Genomic DNA, 13217 nt, shown 5'->3' on the forward strand with positions numbered 1-13217 from the left:
TGGATCTCTGCCCCACCCACTGTATGACCTCAGGAAAGTCACTTAACCCCGTGGATAGGTCCCCATCTTCTCTTCCATAAACTGAGGACAGAAACGGCCCTGATTTCCAGAGCGTGTAGTGAGGACTGAGTTGAGTAAAGCCTGTCGAGTGCAGGGCCAGGTCCGAAATAAGAGCCTGTCCTGTCTCAGCAACAAGATCGCTGCCTGTCTCCGCAACAACCAGATCAGAACCAGAGGGGCCAGTCAGCAGGGCCCGCTGACCGTAAGGCCAGAGCTGGGGGAGATTTCAGTGTCACGCAGCTTAAGTTAGAACCCTACAATTTTAGAGGAAGACGGAACCTTAGAGACCTCAGAGACCAATCTTCTCATTTTGGAGATGAGGAAAATGAGCCACAGAGAGGTTAAGCGGCTGGCTCTAAGTCACAGAGCTGCTCCGTGGCGGGGCTGGCATAGAACCACATTCGAGGGCTCTTTCTGCCATAGGACTGCCCGTCTCCCTACATCTTTTTTTGGAGGAGGGATGAAATTTTCACATCATACAATTCACCCTTTTATAGGGGACAATTCAGCGGCTTTTAGTACCTTCACAAAGTGGTGCAGTCCTTACCATGATCTGTTCCAGAACATTCTTATCACCCCCAGAGGAAAGTCCATACCCATTAGCAGTCACCTGACCCCAGCCCCCTGCCCTCAGCCCCTGGCCCCCACTCATCTGCCTCTGCCTCTATCCCACAGCACTTTCTTTCCGTCACTCTGCCCCACCTTCGGGATCCAGCAACTTCGTGAGCCCCAGCTCCTTCTCAGCCAGATTGAAAGCATTTTGCAGGTTATAATGTGCATTGCATTTCTTCAGAGACTCAAAATCCAGCAGATCCGGCCTACAAGGGGAGGGGATAGAGAAGGTATCAAGAGCGTGTGAGCCCCTAAAGAGGAAAAGTGAAGCCACCCCTGTCTTTATCGCCGCCACCAACTTCATTTTGTCCCGAACCCGGCATCCCAAGCCCACACCCACTGCTCCCACCCGCCCTGGCTCCCACCACTGCCCTCTGTGCAGCGTGGTGCCCCCACATCCCAGCTCTCAACTGAACGTTCACCCTTCATAACTGCCGGGTAGCCCATCTCATCGTCCGTGTGGGCATGTGCGTGCCCGAGGGCCATGAGCCCATCCGGCCGCCCGGCAGGCTCGCCGACCCCAGCCCCTCACCGGTGCTTGTGCACAATGGCGTTGAAGGCCAGCCCGTCCCTCCAGCTGGTCGTGAAGTTGTGCACGTTGACATTGGGATACCTATTAATGGAGACCGGGAAGAACAGTGAGTAGGGCCTAGCCCCGGTCTGTGACTCAAGGATGGATCCCCAGCTCGTGGTTCTGGGAGCCCATCCCTCCTTTACCGCACAGCCTCGGTGCGGCCAACCCTCCAAGGCCACGGTCCCTGGGCAGCCTCACCCCGCCGTCTTCATCTGGCACCACAGCAGCAGGGCGTCCTTGGCCGACTTCTTCTCCTTGTTGTCTTCTGTTTCCACACTGATGTCTTGGATCTAAGAAGGAAAGAAGGGAGCGCCTCAGTCCCCCAACAGGGGCTCCTGGAGTTATCGGAGATACTCAGAGATACACAGCAGAAAACTGCTCTTTATAGACTCCTGGAACAAGGGTGCCGGGATGGAGCCGGAGGACTTTTCCTCCTGGGATAATGACCACAAAACATCAGTTCAAAGGGATTTGAGAGTAGGCTGGGGTGGGGATGGTGGGGGGGGGGGTAAAAAAAAAAAAAAGGATTTGAGGCAGCAGGATGGGGTCGCAAGTCAGAAGAGTGGAAGGGCCTCAAAGTGAAGGATGCTGGCTCCTCGGAGTGGGGAGTGGCGGGCGGGCGAGTGAGAGCTGGGTTTCCAAGGCGGCGCCGCTGAGCCCTGCTCCAGGCTGGGAGGAGCGCCGGGGAGTGAGGGGACAACCAGGAGAACTGCGATGGTATGGGGACATTGGCCTGCCTATGCTCAGAGCATAAGAAGCAACAGGGTGACTGTTCTAGAGAGGCAAGCAGAGTTGGAAGCGGACGAGTGGACCAATGAGTTCTCAAACTCTCAGGGGTGAAGGTTGGTCCAGTTTGTACAATCTCCCGTCCCTTGTGGACCAACATGTGGTCCTACCACATGTGGCCAGTAAACAGACCAGGCCACGGGGGACCTGCCACAGAAGTCTGACAACACCCACACTGGTCTCTACCCGGTGGGAGGGGGAGGCTGTCTGGGTCTGGTGCTTGGATAGCACAGCAACCTCAAACACTCTATGAAGCTCTAGGCCCTGCGTGTTTTCGTCGGTCCCACTGTGGACGGGCGGTGCCCGACCGCGGTACGGCACCGATGCGTGACGTCCGCTCTGCGAGACGCTGTGCCGGGCTACCTGGAACCGAAGGATGATGGTCCAGACCAGCCCAAGGGTCAGACGGTGGTTTCCGTCCACAATGTCGTGGGAGCCCATGTTTTCCAAGTGCACTTTCTGCTCCTTCAGGAACTGGAGGGCCTTGTCCACGTTCTCCAGGCAGTGGATCCGCATGCGGCCTTTGGTGGGCTTTGGCTGTTAAGGGTTAGGGGACACAACAACATGGGACCGTGGGGCTCCTCCTCTTTCCCTCTCAGCCTTCTCAGGACCCTGCTCTACGCATCTTCCCTGTGACCCCCGTTGGGAATGCGGGTACAGCCCCCAAGCCTGGGCCCAAGTTCAGGAGCCAAAGTGCAGTTTCCAGAAGTGGCTTGGGCAGATTAAGATTCCCAAGGGAATTAATTGCACCCAGAGTGGGTGGGAAAAGAAAAGTTTTCAATGGGGCCACTGTTCCTGTCTCCGTGAAGCAATGCTCTTATTTAATCCAGGTGGCAAAGCCTCTCAAAACAAAACCATCCTCTGAGCAGAGGGCAGCCAACTGCTTCCCGCTCTGCACCGTCACTCTTCAAAGGGCGACACCCAGCTTGTCCCCCTGACCACTGTTTCTTGGGCTTCCTCCTCCCTCTGTGACCACAGCTCACCAGTGTCTCTCCCGAGAGCACCTCGAGGAGCCTCAGGAGGTTACGTCCATCCCGGAGGTCACTGTACAGGTCTCCTACCCGGCATGTCACCCGGGCCAGGTGCGAGTTCACCCACTTGGTGAAGGTTTTCTTCTGCACAGCTTCTCGCTCATCTGTGGTGGCAACAGGAGGTCATTTCTGTCCTTCAAGTACAGTGCACCTGCTTCTAAACACCAGCTGTCGGGGTTGGGGGGCTGGGGGTGCTTGAGGACCCGGAAGTGAGGTCTAGGAAGGAGGAGGGGCAGGAAAACGCCTGAGACAAAATCCCTGACTTAAAAAGCAGGGAATAAAGAAATTGGGATGAGCTCATAGGGTAAAAAAGAGAAATGAGCAAACAGGCTTTGAGAAGAAAGGAGGAAAGAAATTAGAAGCAGTGAGACATGCAGGGAAGGGCTGGGATCTGGGATCAGGGCTGTCCTGTAACAGTGGAGAGACACTGTTATCATCATCAGTCTTGCTGTCCTCATCTGTTAAATGGGCATACTGCTTGACTTTCCACTTCAACCTGTGACTGCTGACGAAACGAGACAATGTACGTCAGCTGCCCCGCACACATGATGCTTGCTCCTTGATGAGTTACAGTTATCGGGGCATGATCTAACCCGAAGGAGAGACCCAGAGCTCTTGGAAGCAGCAGGAGGCGTGGCCATTCTCTTTGCTGGCGGACAGGGCGTGGACTTAAATGACACCAGCAGCTCTTCCAAGTGGTCATTAGAAGGACAAGACATTACAGAGGCTCTAGCCTCCTGAGTCAGCTTGTTCTTCTGGGATAATTTAAAGAAAAGATGGGGCTCCTCTACTTCTGGGGTAGGTTCATTCAGTTCATTCAGGGCTACAGTGGGATCTAGTCCTGGGACAGCAACATCCCAACTCTAAGACGGAAAACAATCTTGAAGGTTGGGAATAAGGAAATCGCTGAGCCCAGGACACACAGGGGGTTAAAACAGGCAGAGTTGGGTGCCGATCTCAAAGAAGGTGAGGAAAGGCCTTGCTGCCTGGCCCGCAGGACAGGCTGCTGATGAAGCATGCTTTCTAGGTTCCACAGGAAAATTTAACATTTTAGACGTTATAAATGACAGTGAGGGAAGAGGGTCTGGCCACTCGGATTTCTGCCCGTTTCTCCCACAGGAGCCCAGTGCGAGGACCCAATCCAAGGGGCTGGGGCCTGAAGAGTCACTTTTGCTTCCCTTCTCAGCCCCAGCATCTCAGAAACCGAAAAGACCCATCCCTGAATTTCACATTCCTGTGCACCTCACCCATAAAACATAACGACACACCCACATCTATTCTTGTCTCTCTTACCTCCAAGCCCCGTACCTAAGCCAGCCTCCTCCGGGTCCTAACAACTATACAGCCAGGCCCCTGCTCTGTGGGCCTCCTTTCAGGGTCTCCAGGCCCTGCCTGAGCCCAGCACTGCCCAGAGCACCGGCCATGGCTGGAGGCGTGAAGATGGCCCTGATGCCAGGCACACTGGGGTGAGGCCATCCTGGCCTACAGGTAGAAAAAGAGAGGAAGACCAAATCCGTAGCAGCTAGGAGAAAACTGGGCAAAGCCAAGGCCCAGAGATAAAGCATCACTTTACAAGGTGTCCACAACATCCGCAGGCACCCCCCCAGACTCAGTGGTCCTGGAAATACACTGAAATATCGGTGCCAGAATGAACACAGGCCTGCCCGTCCGCACCAGCTCCCTTTGACACACTCCCTGGTTTACACACACACACAGCTCCAGACACCCACTCAAAAAACAAAAGCCACAGGGACAAGCCCTGGGTGGCTCGGCCCCCGGGGGGACCGCTGTCTCTCCTAACAGCCATCCCAACAGGTGCTTCTCCTCCAAACCCTTAGCGGGGACAGCGGACGGCTCGGTGCTGACGCGGGCGCTGCCACCACGCTCACGTCCCTTCTTCCAGGGGGGCCCAAGCCTTTCCCGACTCTGCGGGCGCCCATGGGTTGGGTCCGTCGTAGTCAGTCCCAGCGCACACGGTCTCGCCGGCTCCGTCCCGGGGCCCCTGGGCGCGGCCGCTCACCTTGAAGCTGCTTGAAGCGGCCTTCCAGCACGCTGGCGTACTGCGCCGGGTTGATGAAGGCGGCCGGCGACAGCAGGAGGCCCCCCGGGCTCTGAGCCCCCTCCACGGCCTCATAGTAGAAGTCGCCCGCGCCGTTGAGGCCGGGCCCGTGCGCCCCGCTCACCCCGTTCCCATTCATGCCGCCCGCTGCCTCTCACGCGGCCCGGGGCCCGCCGTCCATGCCCTGCCCGCGCCGCGCGCCAAGCGCCACGGCTCCGCTCCGCGCCTCCCCCCTGCCCCACCGCAGCGCGGGGTCCCGAGCGCCCGGGCTCCCGGCGGGGAGTCGGTCCGAAGGCAGGGGACGTGTCGCGGAGCGGCGGGAAGCCGAGCGCCGGCCGTCTGAGCGCCCGAGCTCCGGGGCCCGTGGGCAGAGCGCACCTGGCTGCGGCGAGGGGAGACCGCGGCGGCTCCAGACAAACAGGTCGGACGGTGCCGGGGGAGGGGCGGGAGGCGGGGCGCGGCTCGCGGCGGCGGCGGGCCCGGCCCTGCGCGGCGAACCGGGAACCGCCGGCGCCTTGCGGACCGGCCCCCCGCCCCCGCCCCGGGCCCCAGCTGCTCAGCGCGGGTCCCCGAAGCAAACTCCTGCCTCTGGAAGGTCTGCAGGTGGGACAAGGATGGTCCCCTCTTGGGGTGACTGTAGGAGGTCCCCCCTTCAGGACCTGAGCTCTGGTCCTCAGCTCGTAGGGCAGAGAAAGAGAAATCCCTGGAGAGGTGAAACCAGCTCCGTAGGTGCGGGGCACTCCGCTGGGCGGTTGCTTAAGTTCTCTTATCTGTGAAATTGGTGTTCCCGTCTTCCCCACTTGTTTGTCACCGCCTCCGGTTCCCGACCCTTCCCTGGCTGGCGGGAGGCTCACCAAGCCCTCCACAACCAGGCCATCCCTGGCCCCCAATGCATCCTGCTGCTGGGACATCTGCCAGATTCCCTTCCGATCTCTCCCCGGGCTTCAGCTCATGTCCCTTACAGGCTACTCTTGGTCTCTCCTGTCTTCATTCATTATTTCTCTGACACCTGCTGGTGCAAGGGGCCGTGCTGGGTGAAGCCCACACAGGAGAGCCCGGTTTGGTGACAGCTCAAGGTGGCATGTGTCACTTGGGCTACAAACATGGGGACAGTCCTGGGTGGCATGTGCATAGACATCATGACCCCAAAACCGGGGTACTAGGGAAACTTCTCCTCAAAGAGGTGACATTGTCCACAACCCACTGTTCTGTCTTCTCTTGTCTACAGAAACACTGAAATGAGTATTTCACAAGCCAGCCTGAGACTCAACCAGAAGGGCAGAGACATCGGGGAGAAAATACACGATGAGGGCTTCCCAGACCTAAGGCCACCATGCAAGGGTCCTGGGACACTGTGCTGCAGGAGAGGAATTATCTGGAGAGCTTTTTTAAAAATCCTCATTTCTGGACCATATATGGGTCCAACGATCCTAATTCAGTGCGTCTAGGAGGGGGCTTCGGGATGTGTATTTGTAAAACTGTCCCTGGGTGAGCCTATAAAAAGTGCTGCCCGGTTTGGGAACCACCCCCTCAGTGTCTCCCTTCTCCCAGGAGGCCACCACCCACTCATGCTGGGGACACTGCCTGCGATGGCGGGGCGTGGTTGTGGCTTCCTCCCAGGGCATGGGGCTGGGAGGCCAGCAGGTCGGTGGAGGAGATGAGGGTGGGCCGGAGGAGGGAAGCCAGACGGGGTGGGTGGCCTTAGGGTGTGTGGGTGACTCAGCCCCACGCCAGCCAGCCGCTGACGGTGTCAGGTGGCAGCTGCACTCTTGTTGCCATGACAACTCCTCCCGGAACGCAGGGAGGCCCGTCAGACGGGTTTGTTTGTGCTCAGCGGAGCTGAGGGAAGAGCCCAGGCCGTAGGGGAGGGCAGAGGAAGAGGCGGGTTGAGAACAAACCGGGGAGAATGGGCGGCTGCAGAAACCAGCGGCGGGTGGAGGGAACCTGCTTCAGGGAACAGGTAGACGAAATAATGGGAGGAACAGGAGGCAGGTGGATGGAACAGGTGGGGAAGGAAGCGGGAGGGTCATGGACTGGGAGAGATAACAGGTGTGACAGGTGACAGGGAAAACCAAGGAAGGCCCAGCGAGGGGATGAAAGGTAAGGGACAGATGGGTGGAGATGGCAGCACTAAATGCCAGAGAGTTCAAGACCATGACTCAGGGACAGAGGGGAACAGAGCTGAGTCCTATGCTTGGGGAAGGGAAGATGGGGAACATTTTGGACTGTATGAAGTTTGTTCTTGGAACTGCAGTTGGGGACCAGGGGCTTGACGGGGTAATCTGGATCAGCTGGCAGCTTAGAAAGAAAGTTGGTCTTCCTGTGACCTTGGAGGACTCTCCCTGACTAGTTTCTCTCCCCAGCCTCCTCAGCATCTCCCCTGGCCCTCCCCTGACCTCACCTGCCAGGGCCTTAATGCGAGACCTCTCAAAGAGGCGGGCTGAGCTGCTGTCATTGTCCCAGTCCGAGTCGGGCAGATCCCAGCGGTTGTTGATGTCGCTGTACTGGCCCTGGATCTCCAAGCTGTCGAAGTCTGTGGGTGACAGGGTGCTGCTCATGGTGGTAGGTGGCCGCCTGCTCCTGCAAGGGGGAACGTGGCTGGTGAGGGGCATCTCAGGACCACTGCGCCCACTACTCACCATGTCCTTCTCTCCTCTTGCCCTAGATCTGCTTCACTCTCCTGAGGGCCAAAGGCTGTGGTTGGTTTCTCTTGTCAATGGAGATCAGCCCCTAGTGGGAGAGGGGAAGCCACAGTGAGGAAGCAGAGGGACAGGAACCCAAGAGATGAACATGGAGGGGGACAGGAAGGCAAGAGTGTCTCGGAGTGCTGTGGCAGAGAAAACAGGCTCCAGGGAGGGACAGTGGGCGAAGCTGGGGACTGAAAATGACGATGGCTAACAGCATGGCTTGGGAGGGCAGTGCGCAAACCAGGGTAGCACAGGAAGCAGACGTAGGACCCCAGTCTAAACTGGAGTTCTTCCATTTCATGGTTCCACAAACTGCTCTGAGCTCCCACTCCGCATAAGGCGACCTCTTATACCCAGTACGTGATCTGAGATGAAAAGACCCTAATCTGGGGCGCCTGGGTGGCTCAGTGGGTTAAGCCGCTGCCTTCGGCTCAGGTCATGATCTCGGGGTCCTGGGATCAAGTCCCGCATTGGGCTCTCTGCTCAGCAGGGAGCCTGCTTCCCTCTCTCTCTGCCTGCCTCTCTGTCTACTTGTGATCTCTCTCTGTCAAATAAATAAATAAAAATCTTTAAAAAAAAAAAGAAAAGAAAAGACCCTAATCCTGCTCTCCAGCTGAGATGGATTTAGAATACACCAGGAAGCCCGTGATGCACTCTTAGGTAAGTATAGACAAAGTGCCCAGGAGTTCAGAGGAGGACATGGTCTGGTTCTCTCCCCCTTTGTTTCCTTTTGTTTGCTACAGGGAATACCTGACAGATGCTAGGTAAATGTCAGCTGTGAGACGTGGCCCTGCTGTGTACATGTGTCACCTCACCACAACCCTTACGGGGCAAGGGTTCATGGTCATCCCCACTCATAGAGGAAGCTGCACGGTGAAAGTTAAGTCATGGTTCAAGGTCACACAGCTGGAAGGAGCAGAGCTGGGTTTCAAAGAGAGGTTCTTTCTGACTTTGGGGAACAAGCTCCCAATCATAACACTTACATGTTCCTCGAGCATCCTGAAGCCCTTCGGAGCTCCCTGGGAAGCATCAGCAGCTGGGGCTCCCTTCAAGGGCCCAGGCTAGGGAAATTAGGACCACATATGCTTGCCAGCACTACTCATGGGTCTACGTTATGCAAACTCTGTCCTTCTCAAAACTAACAAAGGAGATTCAGATTAGCTGCTCGGGATTTAAAAAACCCTCTACTGTCCAGCTTCTTGTATATTTCAGCATTCAGCAGCCGTTCAAGGGAATGGAGGGGGCTGGGTCTGCAACTTCATTAGAACCCCAAGTCTGCATTTCTCATTTTCCTAGTACTTTTCAAACACGAAGACATTTTAACCCTTAACACCACTTCCTAGGGTGAAGGCTATGATATTGGCAGTCTCTGGTTCCGGGAGGGTGGACAGGAGGACCTCGTGTGTAGTTTGGGGGAAAGGAGAAGGGATGGGTGGTGAGTTGTGGGTGGGTTGGGAAGTGTGTTCCCCTGGGCACGCAAAAGCTGAACTTAGCTTCTGTCATTAACTGGTTCCATGAAGCTGAACCTGACCCTGACCCACAGGAAGCCAGGATTGTCTGCTCCTCCCCTTTCTCTCAAAGAGAAATCAGGCACAAGGATTTCCCTGGGAGTAGCATTAATGAGGTGTGAGGGAGCTAAGGTCTAAGACTCCTAGACTGGGTTTTGCATTCCCTGTAATAGGGAAAAGAGCTTAATTTCCACTAGCTGGGACACCTTGCTCCTTTAAAATTCATCATTTCTCTTAATACCCAACAGATTCTTTGAATCTGCTCTGTAAATATTTATATAAAAATAAATTCTAGGGCAGAATTGAGTCACCCTGAGCAAAGAGTGTTGTGGGCAAGGTGTGACCTGAACTAGAGTCACCTAATGCTGGCAGGCACTGAACAGGGAAGGAGCCTAAGCCCCCGAACTGGTACCGATTCCATTTTTCTCAGCCATTCAGGTCCAGGCTTCCTTGCCAGTAGCCATGCTCACACTTAGCTCTGGGATTGACATTTCCAGCACTCACATGCTCTCTACATAGACCTCCCCACAAAAGTCCTACATACATACAGTGCCCTCCAGCCTTCTGTTTCCATAACCCTTTTTCCTTTTATCAGGAGTCACAGAACCTACGAAAGCCAGCCCCTAGGCCTATGTCCAATAAACTGTTTAAAAAGGACTAATTTGGGGGGTACTTGGCTGGCTCAACTCGGGGTCATGAGTTCAAGCCCCACGTTGGGTATAGAGATTACTTAAACAAATAAAACTAAAAGATAACAAAAACAAACAAACAAAATACACAACTGAGTTTGGATTCCTTTAGGTGGGCCTGGCACTTTCCAGTTCTCTACAGACCCCACCACTCCCTCTCTCCTTCCCAGCCATGTCACATATATATATTTTTTAGATTTTATTTATTTATTTGATGACAGAGATCACAAGTAGGCAGAGAGGCAGGCAGAGAGAGAGGAGGAAGCAGGCTCCCTGCTAAGCAGAGAGCCTGATGTGGGGCTCGATCCCAGGACCCTGGGATCATGACCTGAGCCAAAGGCAGAGGCTTTAACCCACTAAGCCACCCAGGCACCCCCATGTCACATATTTTTGTCACCTCTGGGGCCCCGAAGACCTCGAGATTCTTAAATCTTCCTTTATATCTTAGTACTACCAAAGAGCAGACCCTTAGACTGACTCTGTCTCCAAACCACTGTGTGTCCTAGGGGCCCCATAACCTGCACAAAACTTAAACATGTATTACTCTGGCTTCCTTTTGGTGATCCAACCTGGTCCTCCCATAGTGGGACCCAGGCGTGGGATCCAGACCTCCCAGTGAGGTCTGGCTGTTAGAGCCTCTCCATGGAATCCTATCATTTTGGAGAGAAAGTATGGATTTGGAATCTCCCCTCCTCCCAAAGAAAAATTCAGCCACTTAAATGCTCCTTTGGCCAAGTCAAATTTTGACACACATGCTTTGTGTCCTGAGTTCCCAGGAATGCCGTCAGATAGATAAGGACCAGGATGGCACCGGTGTCCTTCGATTACGGATCGCTCTGGGGCCACATGTTGGGATTCCAAGGAGTTGGTTCCCACGGACTTGCATGTGAATGGTGCTCTCTGGTGTTGTTCAGTGCTATTGCCTCTGAGGTTTGTTTGACAAGCATTTGCGCTCTGCAGTCCCTGGCCTTTGGGACAATACTCTGTGTTCTCTGTCCCCTGCTGCCATCTCCAGATTCCTACAGTTCTCTACAGAGTTTCTCTACATAGATCCTGCTCTGAGTTCTTTCACTGAGTACATCACTCCTCAATTAGGATCTGGGTCTCCATACTCACATCTGCTTAGTCTGCTTGTCCACCAGACTCATGACCCCTGTGTGTCTGTATGCTGGAGAATCCTCAGCCTCATTCTCCCCATGGATTCCCAAACTCTGGCAAGAGGACTGCACGGCAGCTAATCCAGATTACAGTTCCACCGGCACCTTATTCTTAGCCACTGACCTCGAGGCCAGGCCCAAGTAGCTTACATTGTTCATGCTAGAATAAAGCCAACTCCCACCAGCTGCAAGCCTGGGGGTCCTGCTGGATTCTCCGCCGGCTGCTGCTGGATTCAGCCAGGGGCGGATCCTCAAGGGCAGCTGTCCCACTTCCCCTTTCCTCCCATTTCAGCTGGCATGCAGGCTAGAAATCCTATCCCCTGGCTATAGCCTGTCTTGTACCCTAATTCCTCCTCTGGCCACATATTGCTCCTGATTAAGTCTTTGCCTCCCTCAGAGACAGTTGATGGTTCTCTCCTCTGAGATCCCACAGCACATGGGAGAGAAGCTATTACTGCCCCCGTCACATTGTATTACACTTGCTTGTTTATGAGCCTCTCTGCGTGCTCCATTTTTAACCCATGGAGGACAAGGGCTGCGTCTTATTCATGTTTGTCTTTTCCAAGCCCGGTACAAGAGGCATTCAGGAAAGAAATAGTGAATGACTCGACCATAACTCTTTTTTCTTCTTTCTTTCTTTTTTCTTTTCTTTTCTTTTTTTTTTGCCAGCCAATTAATGTCTTTCTTAGAGCTGGAGAAAGACACAAGGAAAGAATGAAAATGGGAATGGAGGAGACCCTCGGTTGAAGTACGCTCAGGGTTAAACTCTATAGTTCAGGATGAGGGATTCTCCAACTTGCATGAATTACAATGACCTGGAGGCTATTAAAACACAGACCACTGGGCCCTGATCCCCTTGTCCCCCTCCTCCCTTACCCCCCCAATAAGGTTTCTGATTCAGAAATCAGAAAGCAGGGGCCCAGCACCCTGCTTTTCCTACTTGTTCCCAGAGGACACTAAAGACCTGATTTGAGGGCACCATTGTCCAAAGATGAGGAGCGATAGAATTGGCTAGGGGAGCTATGAGGACTGAAGAGACACCAAGTTTCGGGGGTGAGGGTGATCCAAGGTTAACTTCTGGGTGGGTTCAGGCTCTATCCAATGCTAAACTCAAAATGTAACTTCTCTGAGAAACTTCAAGACCCACAAAGAACCAGAAGCCTCAGGCGATGAGAGAGGAAATGAAGACAGAGAGAACTCTGGATCTAATGAGACAAATAGAGCTGAGGCCCTGACACGGGCGAATCACAGATGTGCGGAAGAAGGACGAGATGGCTGGAGATGCTATGGGCGGTGGCGGGGAGTAGAGTTGACCAAATGACAGCAGGGTGAGTAACAGATGAGAAGAAATGGGGACCTTGGCCAAATAAAAATCTTAGACTCAAAGTCTGAGTGGATCGGCAGAAACATAAAAGGAAAAAGGGATTACAAATAAACTCAGGGCTCCTAGGAGGGCAAAAGAAAACGCACTCAGGGCAATCAGAGACCCTTGCAGAGAAAAACACCCTAACCCATTTCCCTCAAGGCTGTATTCCTGGTGAAACGCAGGGACTCTCCTCCACGGAACTTAAGGACCAGGCTGAAGAGTGGCACTGAATTGTTGTTTGATCCTCTCTGGAATCCTCCACTCAAGGCAGAATTATTCAGACTAATTTTCACTCCCTTGCTATGCCCCTCCCCCAAGCCTGCGCCGGAGGGGTTACATCAGTTTCTCCAAGGGACAAATCTAAGATCCATAATAACTTTTTCCTCTCTAAACCTTTCCTCTTCCGAATTGACCAAGAGCTTGGTCCAGCACCCGACGCATATTTGGAGCTCACTCTGCCCCTTTCACCTTCAAGGAAAACTGGTTCGTGGATACCCTGCCCGTGCCTGCCTGAACCGACCAGCTCGCCAGCGCTGGAACCGTGGCGGCTCGAGGGAGAGGAGGAGGGCGGCGGAGAAGCAACCCGCGGAGACAACATGCAGCAGGTTAGGAAAGGGACAAGCCCGCGGCGCAGCCGAGCATGCAACGCCACGGGGTCAGTGGGGTGAAGTCGTCCCGCGCCAGAGTG

General features: G+C 54.6%; 1 protein-coding gene across 3 annotated transcripts in view; it reads right to left on the reverse strand.

Annotated features, from left to right (window-relative positions):
• SPTBN2 (spectrin beta, non-erythrocytic 2) overlaps positions 1-13217 on the reverse strand; it is a 38265-nt gene that overhangs the window by 23081 nt on the left and 1967 nt on the right. For 2 of the 3 annotated variants that reach the window (XM_044259774.1, XM_044259776.1), the window contains exons 1-6: positions 5084-5261; positions 3016-3167; positions 2396-2569; positions 1445-1536; positions 1205-1285; positions 763-878 (exon numbers count right to left, since the gene is read on the reverse strand). In XM_044259774.1, the coding sequence (XP_044115709.1) occupies positions 763-878; positions 1205-1285; positions 1445-1536; positions 2396-2569; positions 3016-3167; positions 5084-5261 (793 nt within the window). Of the gene's footprint in view, positions 1-762; positions 879-1204; positions 1286-1444; positions 1537-2395; positions 2570-3015; positions 3168-5083; positions 5262-7523; positions 7703-13217 lie in introns of those variants that run through there. The other variant, XM_044259775.1, reaches the window with a different exon arrangement.

The sequence above is a fragment of the Neovison vison genome, chromosome 7 (assembly GCF_020171115.1).
Source record: "Neovison vison isolate M4711 chromosome 7, ASM_NN_V1, whole genome shotgun sequence".
Taxonomy (NCBI): Eukaryota; Metazoa; Chordata; class Mammalia; order Carnivora; family Mustelidae; genus Neogale; species Neogale vison.